General features: G+C 53.1%; 1 protein-coding gene and 1 non-coding gene across 2 annotated transcripts in view; one reads left to right on the forward strand and one right to left on the reverse strand.

Moving 5' to 3' along the window:
* The window catches only part of GFRA2 (GDNF family receptor alpha 2), a 103171-nt gene continuing 78569 nt past the window's right edge, over positions 938 to 25539 (reverse strand). The window contains exons 5-9 of the mRNA XM_018052254.1: positions 16502 to 16611; positions 15712 to 15852; positions 13641 to 13813; positions 3033 to 3086; positions 938 to 2333 (exon numbers count right to left, since the gene is read on the reverse strand). Coding sequence (XP_017907743.1) covers positions 2211 to 2333; positions 3033 to 3086; positions 13641 to 13813; positions 15712 to 15852; positions 16502 to 16611 — 601 coding nt within the window. The 3' untranslated portion in view covers positions 938 to 2210. The remainder of the gene's footprint in view (positions 2334 to 3032; positions 3087 to 13640; positions 13814 to 15711; positions 15853 to 16501; positions 16612 to 25539) is intronic.
* TRNAG-UCC lies at positions 12090 to 12162 on the forward strand. Its single transcript has one exon. It is a non-coding gene; the product is annotated as a tRNA-Gly (tRNA).

Consider the following 25539-nt stretch of genomic DNA (forward strand, 5'->3'; position numbering starts at 1 on the left):
GGGGAAATCATCTCTCCCCATGATGCAAGGCAAGGGCTTATCTCCCATTAAGGATGCCATAGTGAAGAACAGGGAAGCCTGGGGTACTGCAGTCCATGGGGTTGCAAAGAGTTGGACCTGACTTAGCGACTGAACAGTGTGACACCCAAGAGGGGCAGGAGATAGGCACAGGGCCCCAGTTCAGCCAGTTGGATATGGTTGCTGTCATTCATCACAAAGGGGGCAGCACTCTGACCTTGTAGATTCTGCTTTCTATCCTTTCAAATGTCTTTTGGCTCCTGCCCAAACCTCCTTGGGTCCCCCACCTCCCACCCACTCTGTGGGCCACCTTCCCCAAAGGCTTCTAAGTGAACCAGTTTTTGCTGTTTGCAAAGAATATAGATTCCCAACTGAAGGGCCATTCCACCTTGCTCTACCCACAGGAAGGCTAGCAGTGGCTGGGGAAGAGGGTGGGCTGGCTCACCGCCCCTCCATCAGAGGCTGGGACCCAGGAGGCTGGGTCCCAGCCTTCACAACCACATTAAAAAAAAACAGGAGTCCCCACAGGAAGACCAACTGTGCCACCTCACAGAGCCAAGCAGCCATCCTTAAAACAAAAACATCCACGAGAAGCGACATCAGGCTGTCTCCCATCCTCCATCCCCACGGCTACTTCTATTCTCTTCCAGTTTGGGGCCAGGAGGCATTGGCCTGTTTGGGACAAGAGGGAGGAGATGACAGGTGAATGAACTGGTAGGCTCAGCACAACCAGGAACTCAGACCCAGGGAATGTAAAATAGTCTCCATGCAGAGCCCCAGTACCTGGCCCGAGGACACACAATGGACAGACACACGTGTATACACGTGGACACACACATTCTCCCAGGGCTCCCCAGGAAAGCAACGGAGACGCTGGCACCGGGCCAAGGACAAACCAGGGGAGGCAGCACACCCAGAGTGAAGCAGGAGGCAGATTGCTTCCTAGTACATTTATTGGAGCCTCGGCTACGCGTGATACCAATCAGGAACTCCCTTCCAAGACCCCATCAGCCCGACTGGGGCAGAAACACAGGGAGCCCACCTCCTTTTCTTCCCCCATATAGACAACATTATTAAAAAAAATAAATTTTACAATAATACATTTTCGCTCATCTGTTAGGGTATTATTTCCATAGGTTCTTAAAAAAAGGAAAGGAGAGGGAACCACACGATATATGTATACGGATGTGTATATACATATATGTTGAGAAAGGAGCCGCGTTATGTACATACAGTGGGCATTGGGCATATGTCTCAGAAATGAGGAGAGAAAGTGGGCAAGTGAGGCAGGGAGGAGAGTGATGGAGGGAGTCGCAGAGACCAGAGACGGCCCACGGTGGTCTCCTCAGTCTCAGCGCCTGGCCCCTCCCTCCAAAGGGAGACCCACCAAAGGGACCCACAAGAAACCAAGGGGGTGGACAAGGAATCATTTCTCTTTGATTTCAAAGGAGGTTCTTTGCCACCAAGGAGGAAGAAGCCGCCTTGAGGTGGTTCCCAAGTTTTGCTCCCAACCCCCAGCGGGGTCTCCCAGGCAGGTTGGGCTCCACAAGCTCCCCGGAGCTGCCCAGCCCTCCCCCCCATGCTACAGTGGGGATCAAGGGGAGAGCACCACACCCATCCACAGGCCAGATCCAGCCCTCAGAGAAGGGGGGCGAAATAAACTCCATCCTGGAAGCCAAGTGGAGGTGCTGACGGTGCCCAACTGGACCCCCAGGGGCCAGCCTTGCTGCCCTGCTGCCTGACGCCCCCCGCCAGTCCCCAGCAGGTCCCCTTACTGGGGAGCTTGAGAAGAACAGAAGCCATCCTGGCCCCGCCCATGCCCCTGGGTAGTAGGGGTGTCGTCTGGTCCCATGTCAGCAGGGCCCAGAGAGGAAAACCCCCAGAGAAAAGTGAAGGGTATCTCTAGACCCGCCGTGTGCCCTCCTCGACGCGGTGTTTCCCCAGCCAGGGGGCCTCTGGGCCAGCTCTCAGGCTGCCCGCCTGCTTGTCTGTTTGGTTTAGAAAAACTTCTCCAAAGAAGAAACCTGGGAGGAGACAGGTTCAGAGACAAAGTGGGAAAAAACTTTTTTTTTTTTTTTGCAAAGTGTGTGTGTGTGTGTGTGTGTGTGTGTGTCTGTGTGTGTTTCCATTTTGTCAGGCGGGTGTTCTCATCCGTGTAGCTTTCAGAAATCTCCCGATGGGATCCCCAGAGCCTACAAGGCCAGCTTCAGCATCAGGAAGGATGCAGCAGTCAAGGCAGCCGACGGTCTGGCTCTGCGGGGGCCTGAGTTAGGTTTGATCACCCTTTTACTCCCTGGGATGATATTGGTTGTGAGCTGCGGCCAAGCAGGAGAGAGAGAGAAACAGAGAAAAAGACAAATGAGTCAGTAGGGCTGGGCTTCCCTGGTGGCTCAGATAGTAAAGAATCTGTCTGCAATGAGGGAGACCCAGGTTCAATCCCTGGATGGGGAAGATCCGCTGGAGAAGGGTTAGGGTTAGGGTCCCCGCAGGAGACCCTGCATGGGAAGGAAATGGCAACCCACTCCAGTATTCTTGCCTGGAGATTCCCATGGACAGAGGAGCCAGGCGGGTTACAGTCCACGGGGTTGCCAAAAGGCGGACACGAGTGAAGCAACTTAGCACACACATAGATATAGTCCTGTGCTGGGTCTCCCTCAAGGAAGGGCCCAGGTCCTTTTCCATCTCTCCACCTCTGTGGAGTGTTCCAGAACCAGCACAGAGCAGGCTGCTGGGTGCACATGTCTATAGAGTCAGGAGGGCTTGCCAGGATCTCGCCTCAGAGCAGCCTGAGCATCTCCCCCAAGAGACAAGGAAAGGCCCTGGCTATAATTTCTAAACCCACCCATCCTCACCCCCTACAGAGTGAGCGCCCACCCCAGTTCAGGCAGCCTGGAAGCTGAGCTAGCCCAGCCTGTGTTATCGAATCTGGGGGCTCCAAGTCCAAGCCTCGCCTAGAAAACAACCCCCCTCCCCGCTCAGCCCCTGCACCCACTGCCACTCTGCCCCTCACTCACCTCTGTGAAGCACATGCTTAACTCTTTGGAGTTATTGGCCTTCAGCCCCTGCTCCTGCGGGAGAGAAGGCACTAGTAAGGGTGGGTCACATGGCTGGGTCTCTGGCCAGGCTTTGTCCCCAGATTCAGATGGGATCCCACATTTAGTAGCCGTGCCATCCACTGCTGGCATCGCAGGGAACACACAGAGAGCACTGGCAACACAAGGACCTGTGCCCTCCTCTGATACCTGCAGTGATTAAGTCCTGTCTCCTCTGGGCTCCTGAAGAAGAGAGTTCTAACTCTGCCCTCCAACCGACAGCATCATAGAGTGATAAGGTGCTCCCAGGTTTGACTACCACATTCAGAGCTCCACTTGATGAGGCAAGGACCATACTATTTGTCCTTGCATAACAGCAGCTCAGTAAACATTACACAGTAAGTACCCTACATATAAACAAGTTCCATTCTGGGAACACATTTCTAAGTCCAATTTGTTCATTAAGTCCAACCGTGTTTGCCTAGGTACCCAACTAACTCGGCTATATGGTTGTTGTTATTCTTCAGTTGCGAAGTTGTGTCTGACTCTTTGCGATCCCATGGACTGTAGCACACAGACTCCTTTGTCCTTCACTGTCTCCCAGAGTTTTCTTAGATTCATGTCCATTGAGTCAGTGACGCTATCTAACCATCTCATCCTCTGATGTCCCCTTCTCCTTTTGCCTTCCATCTTTGCCAGCATTAGGGTCTTTTCCAATGAGTCAGCCATACAGTACTGTACTGTACTAGGTTTATACTTTTCATACAAATAATACATAAAAACAAGCAAACACAAAAAAATAAACATTTTTAATCTCACAGTTCATTACCTTGAAAAGTACAGCAATGTAGTACAAGAGCTGGCACACAGGGGCAGGGACTGAGTGAATAGGCAAGAAGAGTTACTGCCTGCAGAAGGGTGAGGAGATGGCAGATGGCAGAAATGAAGGATCGGCAGCAATAGGAGATGGAGAGCAAACTGCAGTTTCACTTACACCTTACATGACTGGACATATGAACACACATTCACATTTTTGAAAGTCTGATACCTGAAGGTTCGTATGTAGGGGACTTACTATACTCAGTTAACATTTGTTAACTGTCATCCATTAACAAGTCTGTGAATGAATGAATGAATGAGAATGAATGAATGCTGCAGATCAGAACTGACACCTGAGTGCCAGCTCCAGAAAGATCATGAGTCCTCACTGGGCTCATGGGAAGACAGCTGTGATTGATTAGTGATGTCTGCCACTGGGGCCGGTTAGGCAGACATCTGGCAATAGTATCAGGTGTTAGCCATTCCTCTGAAACAGATGTGTGGCACCTGGGAGCTCTGTGGTCCAGGTGAGGAATGAGAACCAAAGGGTGCGCATGAAATCAGCCCTTTGTTGCCATTATCATAATAGTGATCCATGGGAACAAGCTGGCGGGTATGATGGTTCTATCCTGGCCATTGGCTCTGGCCACCAGAAGCAACTGGAAAGCTCAAGAAATTATGCCTAAATCACTGCTTCTGGCCAGAAGTATTAATAATACCTTAAACATTACAGGCAATCTTCCACCCAGGGCATCTGGTCAGCTAAACAAGGCCCCAGCTGTCACACAGAGGCCCCAGCCAAGAGCAGAGTCACTGCTCATGGAGGAGATGTGATCATGGTGACAATGAGCACAGACGAGGTGGAACCAGGGACAAGACCCAGGAAGTTAAGACCACAGCACCAGGAGCAGCAAGTGCCAAGGTCTAGCCTGGCCAAGCCACCAACCAGGGACTCTGCAGAAGGGTGTCTGCTCAAAGGCTCTACAGGATCCAGGGACTGGATTCCACTGCCCAGGACCGAGTCAGCTCCAACCACGGTGAATCCAAGGAGATGCGAGGATGGGGCAAGGAAGAAGGGGAGGGAGGGAGCAGAGAGGGAGGGAGAGAGTAGAAGGGGGAAGAGGGAGCTGATGGGGGGCGGCGGGGGGCAGAGGAGGAGGAAAAAGAGGAGAAGGGGAAGGAATAGGAGAGGGCCCTTCACCCCCTCCTCAGACCCATATTATTGTGAGAAAGGAATGCCATCTCCCAGGGCCAGGGCCAAAGGACTCCGAACCAGCGTGTGGTCTCCCTCCCAGTGTGTGGTCTCTGGTGGGGCCACAGGGACTTGGTGGGGAAAGGACTGGCTCCATAAAGATCAGGACAGGACCCTCCTCAGGCTCTATCAGTGACCCACCTGGGATCCATCACCCACAGAACTTGCCCAAGCCCTTCCGAGCCAATGGCATTTCTGCCAGGCAGGCTTCAGGGTTGCCTTGGCCCCCAGTGAACGTGTGCTGAGAGGCCCAGTGACACACTGGGCTTCCTCTGGCTGTCCTCAAGAACTGCCTTCAAGTGCTGCAAAATCCAGCTGATGGATGCTGTCCTCAGAGACCCATCCCAGCCTTTCCTTTTTAGACTGCAGGGCCCTAAACCTTGGTGTCCCTGCTATGGATGAGCCCTGCTATCCAAGGAAGGAAGGGCCCCAGAGACCACAGCCCAAGCTTCCAGTCGGTTCAGCCACTGACCCCAGGTGAATCCCTTGGCACCTCAGCTTCCTCGTCTATAAGATAGTGATCTACACTCAAGCAAACCTCCCTGACCCACCGTGAAGATGCATGAGACCACGCATGCGGCACAGCAAAGCCAAGTACGTGCACGTGTGTGCTCAGTCACCCAGTGGTGTCCAACTCTGTGTGACCCCATGGGCTGTACCCCGCCAGGCTCCTCTGTTCCTAGGACTTTCCCAGCAGGAACACCGGAGTGGGCTGCCACTCCCTCTGCATAGACAAGTTTAAAGGCCCCTTAACCCCCGAGCATGACTCAGAGCCAAGCGGAGCCTGTATCCAGCACACTCCCAGGACTGGGGCTGCAGGGTGAGACTGGGTTTAGCTGGTGGACTGTGGCTACCCCAGCCCTGGAAGCAAAGCCAGGGAGAAGCCCCAGCCCCATGGAGATCCCACCCTGCCACCTGACTTCCAGAAAACCCAGGGCAGACAGTGAAGAAGTGAAGGTTGCAGTAGCACCCCCCAGGGCAAGCCCAAGACGTCAGTCCGAGGCACACAGGACAGTGCAGGTGTTTTGCTGGTCAGCCGACCTTTTCTGCCAGTGGCGGATGGAGGAGGTGTAGAGCTAGGGGCTCCACTACCCAATGGACAAGGCTTAGGCTCAAATTCACCGCCTTCCTCATCATTAACTCTCCCACTGCTCCCCACAGGAGGTTCCAAAGATGAATGAGTCACAGCCCTGTTCACATCCTGATGAGAGAAATAAACACCCACACAGTCAACTCTATACCAGTTCAGCTAAGGCGGGGGGGGTGGGGGGTGGGGGAGGGTGGGGGGGCGGGGGGGGGGCGGAGGGGAGAGGCTGTGTCCTCCCCACCCCCACCCCCACCCCACCATGCTGCAGGCTGTCCTCTGAGGCCACACCCCACCAAGGCCACCTTTGATGTCCATCTCAGCCGATTATCTTAGCAACAGGGAGGGAGGAGGATGGCAGCAGAGATAAGATTCATCCTTCTAGAAATTTCTCCCACAGAGGCCCTTTGCCCAGGAAGTTGGAGGGAAATTATCACCTTCCTCATCTTTCTGGCCACCTCTGTCCATACTCCCAAAGCCGCATCTGGCAGTCCCAGGGCCTTGTGGGTCTGGCCCAGGTGCTAGGGACCAAATATAGTGTCTCTATGGGAAGGGCTTCCCTGGTGGCTCAGATGGCAAAGAATCCACCTGCAATGCAGGAGACCAGGGTTTGATTCCTGGGTCAGGAAGATCCCCCGGAGGAGGGCATGGCTACCCACCCCATCATTCTTGCCTAGAGAATTCCATGGACAGAGGAGCCTGGCAGGCTACAGTCCATGGGACCTGAGCAGTTAACACCACCACCACCACCACCTCTATGAGAAAACTTCTGGCTGGAACTGGCCGATCCTGTCTCCTGCTTCTGTTCCTGCCTCCCCTCTCCCCACCCCAACCCCTGCCTCCAATCTCAGTGCCCCTGGCCTCAGTGCCTCCCCCTACACATGCCCAGGAACTCCTCATCCTCCCCTCCCCGCCACCTCCCTAATGCAAGCCCTCCTTTCTTACTGATGACTATCGACTATCACTGATTGTCGCAAAGATCTGCTAACAGTTCCCCAGTCTCCTTCGCCTGACAATCAATCTCCACCTGCTGTCAGATTATCTTCTCAAATCACACTTCGCATCACGACATTCCAGTTCAAAAGCTTTCAGCAACCTCTTCACAGTCACCACTTCATCCTGTAAATCAGGTTTGACTTGCCATCCCCTCCTTCCCATATCAGAACTCTGTGTTCTCACAGACTCATGATCTGTGTTCCTTTAGGTCAGGGGGCTTCCCTGATAACTCAGTTGGTAAAGAATCTGCCTGCAATGCAGGAGACCTGGGTTCAATCCCTAGGTTGGGAAGATCCCCTGGAGAAGGGAAAGGCTACCCACTCTAGTATTCTGACCTGGAGAATTCCATGGATCATATAGTCCATGGGGTTACAAAGAGTCAGACATGACTGAGCGACTTTCACTTTCACTTTCAAAGATCAGGGGGAGATGTTTCTACAAAGGGTCAAAGAATTACGATTTTAGGCTCTGCTGGCCATCACGTCCATCCCACCTACATGTGCTCTGCCTACAGCACATGGACCATATGTGACAACTGGGTGGGGCCATGTTCTGTAAAACCTGATTTATCCAAGCAGGCAGCAGGCCAGATTCGGCAGCAGAGCCCCTCCTCAGCTGCTCTGCACTGTCCTGACTCCCTGCCTTGGCTCCCTCCTCTCCCACTCCTCCCCATGCCATGTGTCTGCATCCCTACGTCATCCATCAATTCTCCCTATTCCTCCTGGCCCAGGAGCAAGGTCTGCCTGCTCCATGAATCCTGTGCTTCCAAAGCAGCTTCCTCTTCTGGATCCCATAACACCTTATCTGTCCCTTGCTGTGCCCATCACTTCCTGCCCCATAATTCTCTGAGCCAGCATGCATTCTGACCCTCCCACCAGTATGAGGACCAAGGCACAGGCCTCACATGCTGGTCAGCCTCAGTGTCTGCAACAGAGTGACATGCAGTGAATTTATGTTCAATAAATGAGTGACTAAAAGAAAGAGATGAAAAGAAGAAATACATTGGCCTCTCAAAGCTTTGAATTGGGCCGAGTCTGTAAATAAGAAATACACTGTCTACAGCCATACCATCCTGAATGTGCCTGATCTTGTCTGATCTCAGAAGCTAAGCAGGGTTGGGCCTGGTTAGTACTTGGATGGGAGAAATATATACATAATAGGCACTGATGGGCCTCTGGGGCCATGCTCATGGGCCTATGGCCCATGGCCATAGGCCTGTGTGCCCAGTAAGAGACCCATCCAGAGAATAGGGAGTAGGAGGGGGAGATGGAGGTGGGACTCTTGGCAAGCCCATCAAACTCATTTTTAATTCCCCCAAATTTCACGGGCAGTAGCAAGAGTGAGAGCAGAAACTGGCTGATAGAGACAAGGAATGCAAAGGAGAAATTCCGTTACTAAGGTCCTGCAGCCCTGGGGAAGATGAGACTCCAGGTGACCTGATGGGGCCCTGAAAACTGGCCCAGAGCCACCCACAGGGAATGCCAAGGACACTAGAAACAAACCAAGTCCAGGCAAAGCGGGAACCCACTGCCAGTGTGCCCTGCCCACACTGTGCCACCCTGGTGCAGCTCCATCACATGACAGGACAGCCTTCTACCCAATCCTCCTGCTTCCTCGACAGAAAGACCTCACCTTCATACCCCATGGCACACAGAAGGCATCAATGAGAGGGAGCGAAGCCGAACAGAGCTGCCTGCAACAAAACAGACCATTTTCTAGAACAGAGAGCAGCAAGTCCCCATAAACCCAACGACCAGGACCCTGGGCTCTTCTTGTCAGCCTGTGTGGGGCATCCACTTGATGCCAGGTGCTAGGCACTTGGTTATAAGGGCTACCAAGGGGGCGATTTTTCCAGTAGTCATTTATGGATGTGAGAGTTGGATCATAAAGAAGACTGAGCATCGAAGAATTGATGCTTTCAAACTGTGGTGTTGGAGAAGACTCTTGAGAGTCCCTTGGACAGCAAGGAGATGAAACCAGTCAATCCTAAAGGAAACCAACCCTGAATATTCATTCAAAGGACTGATGCAGAAGCTGAAGCTCCAATACTTTGGCTACCTGGTATGAAGAGCTGACTTACTGGAAAAGACTGATGCTGGGAAAGATTGAGGGCAGGAGGAGAAGAAGGGTGACAGAGGATGATATTGTTGGATGGCATCACCACTTCAATGAACATGAGTTTGAGCAAGCTCCAGGAGATGGTGAAGGATGGGAGGCCTGGCGAGCTGCAGTCCCTGGGGTCGCAGAGTTGGACACGACTTAGTGACTCAACAACAACAACAAAAGGGGCCATGCAGCTCCTGTCCTCCAGGGATGCTCGTCTGGTTGGGGGAGCAGAACACATCCTGATGGGGGCCAGAGGGTCTTGAACAGGTGCCCTAAGCAAGGAGAAGGCAGCTTGGCCAGAGTTCAGTCAGGAGGCCACCCAAGGGACAGCATCCAAGGAGGATTCAAAGGCAGAGAGCTGAAGAGAGGGGAGGCAGACACCCTCTACTCAGAGGGACTGACAAGTTCAAGGGCCAGCATCTTGCTCAGCCTGGACCTTGGGCCTACCCCAGGGGGTGCACCATGGGCTTCAGAAACAAAGGACCCTGGATGAGGGTACAAGGTAGAACAGCCTCCTATGGATTCTCCGCTTTAGGGACCATTGGGTAGAGGAAATGGAATTCACACTGGTGATGTGTGAGAGAGAGAGAGAGAGAGAGAGAACAGGGACAGAAGGAGATACCATTCTGCAGATCCTGCTGCACTCTCTCCAAGCTCCAGAAAGCACCAGGCCGGCAGGGCCACCCGGAGAGGGGACCACAGCCAGGAGTGGAAACATACAAGAGCCAGCCTCTAGACAGCATCAAGGACCCCAGACAGAGGGCCAGCTCAGGGTCCGCCCGGCTGCCGGCTCCTCTCTGGTACCAAGACCCCCTACATTTCTGCTCAGCTGCCCTCCATGGGGACAAGAGTTCCTCTGTCCCCAGACCCCGCCCCCACTGTGGGAAAGTCCTCTGGGGGAGCAGATACAGAGAAGGTAACAGCACAATGCAGCCAGAGAAAACTGTCCGGAAGGCAGAGGCTGGGACAAGCCACCGTCCTCACTGGGCTTCCACCCTTTGAGGTTTGGGAAGCAGCTCTGAGAGCGCTTCACCCCTGACATCCAATCACTCATGCAGGGTCACCAGCTGGCTGCCATGAGGGTCCCTAAGGCTTCCCCCAGGATCTACCTGTGGAGGAGGAGGAGGACAGTTAAATAACCTCGCCTCTATCTCCAGAGGTGTCTGGGATGCACAGCTTTCCTCCCCCTCCCTCCCCAGCTTAGCTCCCCATCTCTGCCCTCAGAGACTCCCTTTTGTCGCCATGGGTTGCAGTCATTCCCAAGGGCCCACCACAGGGCCCCTCCAAGCTGGCAGAGCTGAGGAAGGACAGGCCACCCACACCAGCCTCCAGCCAAGCCGAGGGCGGAGATGCAGCCTTATTCCCTTGGCACTTCCAGCAGTAGTAACGGTAATCTTTAAAAGACTAGAGCAGAATCAGAGGGACTCCCTGGCAGTCCAGCGGTTAAGACTCCACACTTCCACTGCAGTGGTGTGAGTTCAGTCCTTGGTAGGGCAACTAAGATCCCGCATGCCAAAAAACTTTAAAAACAAAAACAAAAGCACTTCCCTTTCCGTTTCTGAGAGAAGAAATGAGGGTGTAGGGATGGTGATGGATGGGTCCCTCTCCTAGGAAGGCCCCGTGCTGTCCTGCCCAGAGTGACTTAGTCAATAGACCTAAGGGGGTCTACAGGGGACAGGCCTGGAGGATCCCCCATGCCAGACAGCTCCCCCCACCCTGGGATTCAAAACACCTAACATATAGGTAAGGTTCCTCATACACATTGTCTTCCATAGAGATCATGCATTAACCGCCCTGTAATCAAACCGAGTGTAAGACGAGACCCCAGACAGTGAGCCTGCAGCCCCAAGCTGGGGCTGAAAGAAACCAGGCAACGGTTCAGCAAAGCACTGGAGGGAAACAGGGGTAGAAAACGGAGACGGAGTCACCAGGCGTGTAGAGGACTGCGGCAGACATGAGACCCCAGCTTTGAACTTTTCCATGCCCGCAGCGACTCTCTGAGAGGCTTAAGGAGGGTCCACGGACACCTGAGTGGGCATCTCCTGGGTTAGCCAGCCCCGAGGGGCAGGGGAGGAAGGCTGGCAGTGCCCAGAGGGACCTGGGGACCAGACCAGAGCCTGGTCACCTGACGTGGCACAGCCCCACCAGCCAAGTTGCCCGTTGCTCTAGCATGAAATTGAGCTGGTGACTGTCTGTGGAGCAGCCCCTGAGCCCCGCCGGCAGCCGCTGAAGCATATTCAGTGTAATTAGGAGCTGCCCAAGGGTGACGTGCACACCGCAGCCCCAATCAGGAGGGGTGGCCTAGTGAAGGGGAGCAGGGCGTGGAGGGGCCACGCTGGGCAGGCCTGAGGGCACTTGGAGGTCGGGTGTCCACGAGGAAGGGAAGAGGGAATGGGCTTCCCAACCAGGATGGGCACCAGCAGGGGATGCCCAAGGGGCCTGGATGCCTCTGCCGGGCCCCGTCCCTGCTCAGGTCTCATCTCAGGACTCTGAAAGCCCACTGCTCTTTACCTCTGGCGGTACTGAGGTTAGTGTTAGTGTTAGTCACTCAGTCATGTCCAACTCTTTGCAACGCTATGGACTACAGCCCACCAGGCTCCTCTGTCTATGGGATTTCCCAGGAATACTGGAGTGGGTTGTCACTTCTTCCTCCAGGGGATCTTTCCAACCCAGGGAACAAACCTGAGGCTCCTGCACTGCAGGCAGATTCTTTACCACTGAGCCACCAGGGAAGCGCTACTGAGGTTATATAGACCAACAAAAATTGCATGTATTTGGAAATTCCCTGATGGTCCAGCGGTTAGAACTCTGCACTTCCACTGCAGGAGGCCCAGGTTCAATCCCTAGTCAGGGAATTAAGATCTCACAAGGCTCGAGGCATAGCCAAAAAGTGTTGTATATATTTAAGGTGCACAATCCAATACAGATAAGTACTGTGAAATATTCACCATGAGTCAATCAACACATCCATCACTTCACACCTCTACCGTTACCTTTTTATGTTTGTTTGTTTGATTTCTTTTTTTGTGCTGAGCACATCTAAGGTCTACACATTTAAAGTCTTAGCAAATTTCAAGTACACAGTACAACATGTCAACTACAGTCACATGGCTGCAGCCAGCTCTCCAGGACTTCTTACTCATCTTGCAAGAATGAAACTTCATAGAGCGTGCCTACTGGTGATCCCACCAGCCCATCCCACTCAGACTGCATCTTCATTGCCCTACACAGCCAGGCTCGTTCTTGCTGCCCCCACAGCCATGCCCACACTGAGCCCTATTGACTGGACTCCAAACCCCACCCCTCCTTGGGAATTCCAGCCCCAGCTCCTGCCTGAAACATCCCTTATGCCCCACCATCCATGCCCTTGCTATCCCCTCCCTCCTCTGCTTCCCCTGATATTCTGCACCAGATCCTCTTTTAAACTCTTTCTTCTAGGGTGTGAATGTGTGCACACGTATATATAAGTGTGTATGAGAGAGTGTATGTGTGTGGGGGGGGCGGTGTTCCAATCAGATCAACATCCTAGGCAAAGAATCTACTATAGCAAATGGTATGATGGCACAAAGGAAGCTCAGCAGAGACAAAGGCTGAGTGGGGAGCCCTGTGATGGGCTCCCCGGTGCCATCCACGTGGTCCCCTCTTGCGGCACTGACCACACCCCATGTCTGGTGCTTGCTGAACTGTCTGACCCTCAACAGTAGCACCAAGGACCACAAAACAGAAGACTCTGTCAGCCTCACTCACCAATGTCTCCTTAGCATCTCACATAAGATCTCGACCAAAACGTGTGCATCACACGCATTGGATGGACGGACGGATGGATCAACAAATGAACATCATGGGTTGTGGAGTCAGAGGTAGGTTTGAGATCTTATCCCACCACTAACCAGCTGTGTGACCCTGAGGGTGTGGCCTAACACCCCTGGGCTAGCTTCCTGTATGTAAAACAAGGATGCCAGCATCTCATTGTGTGAGAATTCAATGAAATAGGTAGAATCTGCTAGCTAGTCCACAGTACCTGGTCATCAGTAGTTGGCAAGTGAATGTTAACCATCTCATTTCTCTGGCACCCCTGTGGTATGTAGTACAATCCTGTGTCAGAACAGGTGTCTGATACTTGCAAGGTGATGTCCAGTGGATGAATCATGGAAAATTAACTCCCACCAGCTCTTTCTGCCTCTAGGGTCCTGACCCAAAGGGAGGAGGTTGTGTGCCCCATTGCTGGTCCCCTGCCTGTAACCTTCCACCCTGCCCCTGACACTAGATTCTTCTCTCAGCCCTTCAGCTGCCCCAGCTCCGTATCCCCAGTGCCCGAGCTATGACCCCTCACCTGGACAGATGTGCAGGTACTGATGACACTGGTCCCCAGGCTGGTGCTATCACTGAGGTCATCTGGCAATGAAGGCGTTTTGTCTATCCGAGGGGCCTGTGTGGCCTGGAATGGGGGGTTTTTAGGGGACAGGTTCACATCTGTACCATTGCCAAAGGCCTGGATGGCATTCCCTGTGGGGAAAAAGAGCAGGGAGACACAGAGAAATCAGGGGCCCCTCCGTCACTCTGCCCGTCAGCTGAAGGTATCCCAACAGCTCCGTTCCCTGTGATGCCCCGGAGCTGGGCGCAGGGTGGAACTTGTCTGAACTAGCTTGGCTGAAGCTCCCTTTCAGATACCTAGCAAAGTCTCATACCCAGAGAAGAAAGGAGCAGAAGGGAAGCTGGGATAGAAGGAGATGTACTGGACAAGGAATGAAGAGGAACAGAGGAGAAGACGCGGGAGCATGGGGAGCCAGGAGGGGAGGAACAGGCCGTGCCCAGGGCAAGAGCTGTCTTCTCTGCAGCATTCAGTGCTGCAGGCCGTGCCCCCCACTGCATTCCAAAGGCCCCCATGCAGCCCCCCTCCCCAGGTGGCCTCACCCACCCTCACTCAGTCAGTTACACTGATTCACTCAGGACTAACTAATGAGACCTCTCGGACAAAACCGTGTCCCCAGTACCCATGTACACAAGACCTACAGGAAGCTCCACCTCCAAGCCCCAGAGGCACCTCAAGTTCCCCAGGTCACCCTCCACTGCGACACTGCGTCCCCCCACGTTTCCAGTACTGAAGGTCTGCCGTCTCTTCTCCATTAAGTCACCCAAGGCCGAAACCTCAGTCACCCAGGACACTTCCCTAACCACCCTCTTGCCAGCCACGAGCTGACCCCTGAGAGGTCGCTCCACCCATCTCTCCTCCCCATCCCACCCCCAACACTGCTCTGGATCAGTAGGCACCATCCTCCGCCCGGGGCACCTGCTACATCCTCTAGTGGACTCGGTTTTGGGTCACCTGTGAGAACCATATCCCTACCCTCAACCCCTCCACACGAGAAGCAGAGAGCAAGCCTTCCGAAATCAGATCTGACCACGGCACCACCTGCCAACACCCCTTCACCAACCCAGATACCACCTCTGCCACCTGCAGGACCCTAAGATCCAAACGCCTTCAAGTCTGCCTGCCCCCCTCCATGAGGAGGACTCTCTCCACCTGTCCAGGTAACCCCAGGCACCCTCATGCTCTGCGGCAAGGCTAAGTGGTCCACAGGTTCCCAAAACCCCCCTCTGCCTAGAGCAGACCAGCGGGCCCTTGCTGCCACTTCAGCTGACCAGTGCCCAGCGACACCCACTGTGGGTCAGCTTCCGAGAAGCCTTCAGGGACCCTTACCTCCAGGATGTCTTGGGCATCCCCACCCTGTGCTCTGGCAGAACCCTCTGCAGACCTCCACCCTGGCACAGTGCCCCCTGTGCTATGATGGCCATGATGCTCTAATGGTGGCCCCCCTTCAGAGGATGAGCTGCTTAGTGACAAGCCCTGTGACTTCCATCTCTTAACTCCCAGTGCTGTCAGAAAGGCAGGATGAACAGATGGACAGAAGGAAGAAAAGAGGAAGGGACAGGGGGAGATCTTCCAGTGGGTGGTTGCCGAGGGTGTCAGACTAGAAAGAGCAGGCAGACGGAGCTTGTGGCTGACTTCCCTCTCTGGCCTTCAGATTAGCAGGAGTTTGATGACTTAAGACTCCAATTCCCAGGGGAAATCAATCCGTAAAGGGAGAAGTGACAGAAGCTGAGACCCTCATCGCAGGGCAGTCCCCAAAGGAACCTGGTGAAACCGTCACGATAACAGACTAGAAACCTTCAGCCTTAATGTGACAAAGGTTGAGGCCTCCAGGGGCCTCCGGACAGCTCGGGGGAGCATCTCCAGGAGTGCAAAACCCGTGGTCTGTGTAGTCAGCCCCCCTACTGGAGAAGCCCCACAGGGACCACCAGCCACTGGAGGGGGACGGAGGGCAGGACCCGGCACAGTTCCAGGGCCCCCAGGATGGGAGGGGCAGGAGGGCTCCTGACGGGGCAGATGCGGGCGGACTCACGGAGGCATGGATTCTCTGTGAAATCCTTCAGAAACTTCTCACACTCTTCCTCCATGTTTCCACTCCCACGACAGCTGCACCAGGGGGACACCACGATGCCCGTGGGGCTGGAGTCCACGTAGTTGGGTGTTATATCGAACCCTGGGCAGGGAGACAGGGAGGCCCAGGAGAGACGAACAGTAAAGCTTCCCTCCTGGCCCCCAGAACCCAGGCACATCATAGAGGAGGCTTGGGACCCATACCCCACCCTCCCACCTGACCCCTAAACACATATACATCACAGCTCACAATCCAAACCACAAGGGTCGGCAGGGGGATCACGGCATAGAGGGCAGCAGAGGGGATGCTCGGGAACCCCCACCCAGAGCACAGGCCCTGGCTTTCTCCTACACCAACAGTCAGGGAGACTAAGGCTCTCTCCCGGGTTTACATCCCAGGGCCAGCATTGACCAGCGGGGTGAACATGTGCAAGTCACTCAGTTTCCCTAAGCCTCAGTTTTCCCATCTGTAAAGTGGAGCCCTAACCCCCACTCAGAAAGCTCTGTTTTGAGATTTACATAAGACAGTCCACGTAAACTGCTCAGTGGAGAACCTAGAATGTCACACAATGAACATCACCCTTCTTATTTCGGAAGCTTCCTAAGATCCTTGGTGCTCCTCCCCTGTGATAAAACCCCAGCTCCCATCACAGCTCTTATCTGAAACCAGGCAGAGGAGGAACTGGACTTCAGTCCCTAACTGGGCCAGGGGCAGCCGGGAGCCACTGAGATCCCAGGCTGGGGTGGCTTACCGATCATGCCAGCGTAGGAGCCCAGACACGCCTGGTAATTGTCGGTGGGGCAGCTGGTGAGCGTCTGGTAGGAGGCACGGCAGTTGGCATGGAAGTCCGCCAGCCGGGACCTGGGGTCAAGAGAAGACCATGGAGAAAGCAGGTTAACCTGGCTGACCTCCCATCTCCTCCAGGGCACAGCAGCTCCTTCAGAGCCTCCCGGGGCAGGAGGAAGCCAGGAAGGACAGAGAGGAGGAAGGTGCAGGGAAACAAGTTTTGGGGGTTTCAGGCTAGGAGCTCCTTGAGTTCAGGACTTCTTGGAAGTCGAGCATCCAGTTCTGTAGTTGTTCACTCACTCAGTCGTGTCCAGCTCTTTGTGACCCCATGGACTGCAACAGGCCAGGCTTCCCAGTCCTTCCCTATCTCCCATAATCTGCTCAAACTCATGTCCATGGAGTCAGTGATGCCATCCAACCATCTCGTCCTCTGTTGCCCCCTTCTCCTCCTGCCAGTCACCCAGTTTAGGCAAAGCCCCTTCTGAACAGGTCTCTCACTTGGAGGAACACAGAGAGAACCCGGTGGGTTTGCTGACAGTGTTTGGGGCTCAGACAGAAAGGCCAGGATCTGCTTCCTGCTTGGTCACACTCTTGGTGACCTTTCCCAAGTCCTTCAACACATTGTTACCGCCACTCTGGGGGATCAGTGGTTAAGAATCCACCTTGTAATGCAGAAGATGTGGGTTTGACCCCTGGCCCAGGCACTAAGATCTTACAATGCCTTGGAGCAACTACGCCCGCGAGCCACGGGGAGAGAGAGTTCATGCGCCACAATTCAGGATCTGCACGATGCAACAAAGATCTGAAGCAGACAAAAAAATAAATAAATAACGCCTGTCCAGCCACCTCACAGGGCTTCCCTGGAGGCTCCGATGGTAAAGCATCTGCCTGTAATGCAGGAGATCCAGGTTTGATTCCTGGGTCAGGAAGATCCCCTGGAGAAGGAAATGGCAGCCCACTCCAGTATTCATGCCTGGAGAATCCCATGGGCAGAGGAGCCTGGTGGGGTCTCTAAGAGTCAGACACGACTGAGCAACTAACACTTTCAGCCACCTCACAGGATCCTTCTAGGGGTCAGTGGGACCAACTCCCAGGGAGGTTAAAAAAAAAAAGAGTCCCCCTGGGATGAGACATCCCTCGGGCATTCCTGACCCTTCTCTACATCAAATCAGAGCAGAGCCTCCAGGGCCGTCCCTCCACTAGCTCCTCAACCCTGCAAGGCACAATCAGCATTTTCTTCCCCTGGTGACGTAACCTGTCATCACCTGCTCCTCTCTGTCAGCATGGATAAAGCTGCTTTGTACCCACCTGCACACAGCTCTGTGTTCCCAGAACGACCATGAGCTGCCGGAAGGCAGCCGCTGTCTGAGCCTGCCTGTCCCCAGCCCCAAGCACCTTGTGTGGAGTTCACAGGAGGCCTAGGGCACCCAAGTCTAACCTGCACAGGTATTTCTATTCCTTCTTCCTCCTGCCCTGGTGCCCCGGTCTCAGGGCTGTTGCCATCAGTCTGGGCTGGGACCACTGCCTGCCTCCCTACTACTGAGGCTGCAGTGTATGAGAATGCTACAGTAGCCACAGGAAGGACCATCCGCCACCCTGCCCATGCTCTGTCCACACTGCAGTGTTTCTCACAAAGCCACCTCAAAGATCACCCCCAGTTCAGCTCCCCTGCTCCTTCACTGGAACTCTGTCCACATCAGGAAGGAGGAGAGAGAGAGAAAAATGAGAAGTTGAGAGAGACCAGAACAGGACAGCCTAAAAGGAACACCCTCAATGGAGGCGTCCACTTAGGTCCTCCCACAGGAAAATCCTGATTTACCAGGAGGCACCACAGTCCCAGGAAAAGGGGTATAGGAGAAAGAAGCAGCAGCTCTCCAGAGCAATTTGACCCCAAAGAAGCCTCATGTGTCCCTGAACTCCTGCAGCCTGCAGAGACAGCAAGGGGCAGGAGATGGAAGGTGAGTTCCAAGCTGAGAGCCAGGGGGCGGGGTCTCGCTTCAGCTCCGCCCCTAACTCACTGCAAGACCCCAGATGAGTCCTTGTTTCTTGCGGACTCATTTTCCTTATTTTTCCAATAAATAGAAACTGTTTTCACAGTCGGGGAAGATGACAAGGTTCTGGAGATGGATGGTGGTGTGACTGCCCAACAACGGGAGTGCACCCAATGCCGCCGAGCTGTGCGCTCAAATATGGCGAAACTGGCCAATTTTATGTTGTGTATAACTGACCACAATCGAGACGTGACTTAAGCAGAGGTCCATTCCCATCCACTTTTTATGACCAAGTCCTCACAAAAATTCTGAGATATCCCAAGCAGTTGTTAGGACCCATCCCCCTTTACAGAGGAAGAAGCTGAGCCTCAGAGGAGCTGAGTAACTTGCCCAGGACCCCAGAGCTTCTGAGCAGTGGAGCCAGAACTCCAGCCCAGAACTCCAACAACAAGGGCAGCCCCTTCTGGCAGGCCCCCCACCCCCATCCCGCTCCTCTGCAAAAGTATCTTGTCCTCCGCAGGAAAAGAGAAGGAAATTTGCATTGTCTCCACCCTACCTCCTGCCCATAAATCACACCCTCTATCTGCTCACCCAGTCCCCCAAACAGGGAAAAACAGCACTTCCAACCGAGCTCCCAACCACTGCAGAATAAGACTTGGTCTTGAACGGTGAGATTGGCATCTATCCTGCTGCGTGAGCCCAGCAAATGAATGAAGGTCAATGAGAGGTGATCTCTGCCCAGCCAAGGAGCCTCGTGGCTTCCCTGGTGGCTCAGATAGTAAAGAATCTGCCTGCAATGTGAGAGACCTGAGTTTGATCCCTGAGTCGGGAAGATCCCCTGGACGAAGGCATGGCAACCCACTCTAATATTCTTGCCTGGAGAATCCCCATGGACAGAGAAGCCTGGTAGGCTACAGTCCATGGGGTCATAACAAGTCAGACATGGCTGAGAGACTAACACACACACAAGGAGCCAGATGTTCACCCCTGGTGCCTGTAAACCTGATCTTATTCAGATATAAGCTTTTGGCAGATATAGCAAGATGAGGTCACAGTGAATTAGGGTGAGCCCTCAATCCAATGTCTGGTGTCCTTATAAGCAGAAGAGAAGAGACACAGACACACAGTGAGAATGTATGTGAAGATCCAGGCAGCATTTGGACTGATGCACCTGCAAGTCTGGGCTTCCCAGGTGGTGCTAGGGGTGAAGAATCTGGCTGTCAATGCTGGAGATCGGGTGTGATCCTTGGGTCAGGAAGATCCCCTGGCAGAGGAAAGGACAACCCACTCCAGTATTCTCCCCTGGGAAAACCCATGGCGAGAGGAGCTTGGCGGGCTATATAGTCCATGGAGATGCAAAGAGCCAAACATGACTAAGCTACTAAACATCCACACACCCTTGCAAGTCCAGGGACGCCAAGGAGTGCCGGCAACACCAGAAGCTGAGAGAAAGGCATCAAACAGATTCTCCCTTCAAGCTCGCACAGGGAGCACAGTCCTGCCAACACCTGGATTTTGGACTTCTGGCCTCCAGAACTGTGAAAAACCAGTTCCTGGGTTTTTTCAATTGCATTACAATTGCTTTACAGTGTTGTGTTATTTTCTGCTGTACAACAACGTGAATCAGTCATATGTGTACATATATCCCCTCCCTCCTGGACCTTCCTCCTACCCACCCCTTTAGGTCATCACAGAGCACCAAGCTGAGCTCTCTGTGCTGCACAGCAGCTTCCCACTAACTGTCTGCTTTACATGTGGTAGTGTATCTATGCCAATTCCCACTCCCAATTCATCCCCTCCTCCCTCTCTCCCCATGTCCACAAGCCCATTCTCTACATCGGCATCTCTATTCTAACCTACACAAACAGCTTCCCCTGTACCATTTTTTTCTAGATTCCACAGGTATTTGTTAATACATATTTGTTTTTCTGACTCACTTCACCCTGTTTGACAGACCCATATCTTTTCAGTTTCTGTTTTAAGCCACCCAGTCTGTGGCACTCTGTTAAGGCAGCCACAGGACACTAACACAGCACCTTCAAAGCCTTCACTGTTTGCTGTGGCCGAAGGTCCCCCTCTAGAAGGAGCCAAGGGGATGTGGTCAGGCCCAGCAACAAGGAGCACTGCAGCTGGGCAGCAGGAAGCCATGGCTGAACTCCTGCAGGGCGTGGGGCTGTGAGATTACAAGCAGAGATGCTAGTTACCATCTCCTCCCCACCAAAGAGAAGTTAAAAACAGGATCTCTTAACCAAAATACAGAAGTCCATGCTAATGCCATTTGATCACATGGAGAGCCCAACCCCCTCCTACATCTCCTCAAGGGCTCACTGTCAGTCCTGCACCTGAAGCCCTTTCTGCCCCACCAGCCACGTGGACTTCTCCCACCTCTGTACTCCAGCTACATATCCAGTCTGGACAAGGCAATTTCATACTTAATTGCATACAGACTTACTGCTATGGCCCTGTCTGCTCCCCCCAACTGGAACATACATTCCCAGAGTGGAAGACTCTACTGACTTCTTCATCTATATCCTCCAAATGCCTTTGGACTAGTGGTAGATACCCACTCATCTTTTTTCCAAATACGTATTGAGGCCCCGCCACGTGACTGACAGACCAATGATGGGAATGGCACACATGTCAGTGAAATGTCAGAAAGGACATCCCAGCCGATGGGGCCAGGCCTCCATAGAGGTCAGGGCCAGCCCAGTGTCCTGGAGGAGCATGATGCCTGCTGCAGCAGACCTGAGCAACCTCCCCATCCTACACATGGGCCTCACCTCCCTTCTGCAAGGGTGGGTCTCCAACCACTGACATGGGAAAGCTGAGGTGCTTGGCAGCCTTACGTCCACGATGCCCCTCAAAATATCACCAGACCCCAGGCTAGAGACAGCGGGAACATGTGAAAATGAGAAATTGATGCCACAGTGACAGACAAGGTCATCCAGAGAGAGGGGGTCATCCAGTGAAGGAGGGAAGCCAGGACGCAGAAGGGGAAAGAGTTCCGATGCTCAGTGAGAAGGGGACGACAGATCCAGCTGCTGGGAGAGGAGGAACAGCTGTCACACGGCCGTGCACGGTCCACTGCTTGCCCGACACATGACCTTGAGCAGGCCTGTCGTATCTCTGGGCTCAGCATCCCCAGTTATTCAACAGGATGGGCCATGCCAGCCTAGCTCCCTCGTCGGGTCTGTTAGAGAGCTGGGCACAGAAAGGAGGCACCGTCCTTACCTTTTTTCTCTTGTCCAGACATCTTGTCCCCAGCACTGTGCCTGCCACTGGCAAACAGGAAATAGCTTTTCCTGTGTTTGATATAGAAGAAATACCTGTTCGCCTTGTTGTGGTGGGTCTGGGCCCCGCACAAGGTGAGTGTATCAAGGAGAGATGACAGCTCCCACCATCTCTCCATCTGGCTCCAGAGTTGCCCTGCTGGACTCAGATGAACAACCGCCTCCCTGCCCCACTTCGCTGTCCATGCTGTGCTGAGGACACAGGAGCAGCAGGGGGCCCTTGGCCAGATCCAGGGTGACCAACGAGGAAAGGCCACCTCGCTCCTCCGAGGCTGTGGCCTATTTCCTTCACAGCAGCCCCATGGCTGTCTTCAGAGCACAGGGAGGGTTGAGAGAGGAGCAGAGGGGAACGGTGGAGGGAAAGGCAGTGCCTAGGCCTTCTGTCACTCTATTTCTTCAGCCTTAGCATCCTTGGCAAACCAGAGTGACCATTTAGGAGGACGCCGTGTCCAAGTCTCCAGGAGGCCTTTGCTTGTTCAGCTTCCCTCTGTCCCTCAAGACACAGCCAGACCCACATAGCCCACTCCCTGTCCAAGCAGCCAGCTCCATCCACCAGCATTAGAGACCAGTGGCGTCAATTTCCTCCAAGCCCGTGACACTCTCAGCTCCAACCACAAGTGAATCAGCCCAGTCCCAGTAGGTACAGTCTCCAAGGCAAATGTTATCCTTTCATCACGGACAGCAAGCAAGCTGGGGATCTTGGGCCAGCTGCCACTTGTCCCTACAGATGGTGTGAGTTCCCCAGTCTCATGGACTCCGTTCTCACTTCCAGGAACAGACTTTTCCTCGACCAGCCCCATTGCTTCCCAGATGTTTGCCTTGAAGAGGCCCCATAGGATAGATGGCATAAAAGAAAGCACGAGAGAAAGAGAAGACAGACAGACAAAGGGAAAAAAACAGAGAGCCAGCAGAAGAACCATCAGTGAACACGAGCCAAGTCCACTCTCAGTGAGATGGAGCGAAGACCGCCAAACGCGCTCAGGGCAGCAGGTGGATCTATCTCAAACACACAGACCTCTGGGTTGGTTTCATCAGCCGCTGTACCCTATTCAACCATCGGAAAGCAGCAGGAGAGGCAGAGAGACACTTGACCCCCGATTTCATTAAAAAGCCTCCAGATTAAATGTAGGATGTCCAATTAATTTGAATTTCAGATCAACAATAATTTTTTTTAGTATAAGTACATTCCATGCAATATCTGGGATATACTTATACCAGTTTCTTTCTTTCTTTCTTTTTTTTTTTTTTTTCAGTTTCTCCAGCATTCAAGTTTAACTGGGTAGCCTGTATCTTTATTAGATCTGGCAACCCTATCTGATGGGCTGATGCGCTCCTACAAAGGGAAAAAGAGGCAAAGCTGGAAGTGCCACGGTCAACCCAGACAAGCCAAACCATCCAGACCTGGCCAGCGGGAGAGGGTGGACTTCCTATAGCTCAGTAGTTCTCAAAGCGTGGTCCACAGACCCACAGCACCAAGTGTAAAAGTGGGAGTTTGTTAGAAATGCAAATTTTCCAGATCCCACCCCAGATATAATAGGTATGAAATCCAAAGGCAGGGGCCAGCAATCCGCACTTTACCCAGCCCTCCAGGTGACTCTAATCCAGGAAAAGTTTAGGGATGCAATAAATGGTACAGGCTTCAGATCTGGGCTTGCATGGACCCTTCAGGCCCACTCCCTGGTCTCAGCTTTAAATATGCACACCTTATCACCCAGTCAATGGAAAAAAGTAATGCTTCAGGCTATAGCCCAGGAAGGTTCACAGTTAAATGGCTAGAAGTATGCACGTTTGTACACACACAAACACACCTATCCCTATACAGAACAGTCACACTTGGGTATACTTCCCAAATGGTGTTAATGGTAAAGAACTTGCTTGCCAATGCAGGTAACGCAAAAGACATGGGTTCAATCCCTGGGTCAGGAAGATCCCCTGGAGGTGAAAATGGCAACTAAGTCCAGTATTCTTGCCTGGAGAATCCCCACGGACAGAGGAGCCTGGCGGGCTATGGTGTCACAAAAGAGTTGGACATGACTAAGTACACACACATATCTCAATTCTTTGCTTTGACCTGTCAAGAAAGCACAGGTACCTGTTATGAACGAATCTCTTCCTTAGTCCAGGTTGCAAACACCTTCTCTTGCACAAAGGCTTTCTCCAATCTGTCTGGCTTAGAATAATACTATGGTAAATTGCATCCCAGAACCCCAAAGTGTTCCAATGCTGGCCAATACATAGCTTTAGCATCTGAAAGTGAAAGTGTTACTCACTCAGTCATGTCCGACTCTTTGCGACCCCATGGATCATAGCCCGCCAGGCTCCTCTGTCCATGGAATTCTCCAGGCAAGAACACTGGAGTGGATAGCCATTCTCTTCTCCAGGGGATCTTCCTGACCCAGGGATCAAACCTGGGTCTCCTGCACTGCAGGTAGATTCTTAACTTCTGAGCCACCTGAAGATCTTGTTAACTTTGCCAAAGTCCCATTTATCAGGTTAGACCTGTTACATTGCTGCCACAGAAACCAATGGGTTTCTACTAGTTTAGAATCACAGGAGGAGGACAGGAAGCTAATATTTACTGAGGGCCTCCACTCTGTGCCAGTCATGGGTGTCGCATTTGACTTTCTGAACAATCCCACGAAGTAGACATATTTCACAGCAAAGACACAACAACTCCAAGAGGCAGGTCACATGGTCACAAACCCTATAGCCAGCACAGCAGGGCCAGGTGCTTACCAATGAGAATGAGGTCTTTCTGCAGCTTTGCAGCCATGACCCACCACTGCTAACGATGCTTCTGGGGGCAGCCACCAGCGCTGCCGCGTGCTAATGAGCAGGGCACTTGAATATTTCATGGAGGGGAAAAAGGATTCCCAAGAAATACAAATTACTCACGATGGGCTTCAGAGCTGATTTAGGGGAACGTAGAGGAAATGGCTTTAATAGACCCAAGTGCTTCTGGAATGGCTTTCCGAGGTTCCCTCCAGCGATGCAGGGCATGGTTAAGCAGGCTCAATGTTACGTGACACCGAGACAGAGAGAAATGGATTTCCCCCATGGGCCTGCTTTCTGACACCTCCGGGGTTCACTGTGGACAGCCTGAGCCCCGTTCTTTCCTGCCTTCTCTTGGAGGCTGCTGCCACTTATCTCATGAAATTAAGAATCCACTTGGCTTCCTTCCCTCCTGCTTATTCTTTAAGTATACATGGATATTTACTCTTTCTGCCTAGAATAGCCGCTCCCCTTAGGGAGAGCTATTCCTCCTCTGGCCAGGTAGTTCTTACAGGCTGTCAACCATGGTGCTCCACCTTCTGGGGCTACAGGTGCACAGGTGACCCAGGCTGCCCCTACTACACAGGTCTCTCTTCCTGGCCACACTGGCCATCTAGGATAAGGAAGCAACACAAGCTAGGCCAAGCAGAGCCCTGCCCTGAGGTTTTCCTACAGAGCAAGGAAGAACTTTCTTTTCTTCCTGATGATTAAGGCATCAGGGATGTGAGCCCAGAAAAACTGGGACCACATATCTAGCCTCACAGTCACAATAAAGATAACATGCAGCTAGCCTGCCAAGAGAAGCAAAAGCTAGAGACAAGGAGAAACAGAGGGAGACCTATTTGCCCTTGAGTCCTAGAATACATTCTTGCCCCTTCTATATTTTATTGAAAGCCAATAGATTACTTTTCCATTTTTCTTAGGGTAGTTGGATTTTTGTCACTTAAAAC

Source organism: Capra hircus, chromosome 8 (genome assembly GCF_001704415.2).
Source record: "Capra hircus breed San Clemente chromosome 8, ASM170441v1, whole genome shotgun sequence".
NCBI classification, from domain to species: domain Eukaryota; kingdom Metazoa; phylum Chordata; class Mammalia; order Artiodactyla; family Bovidae; genus Capra; species Capra hircus.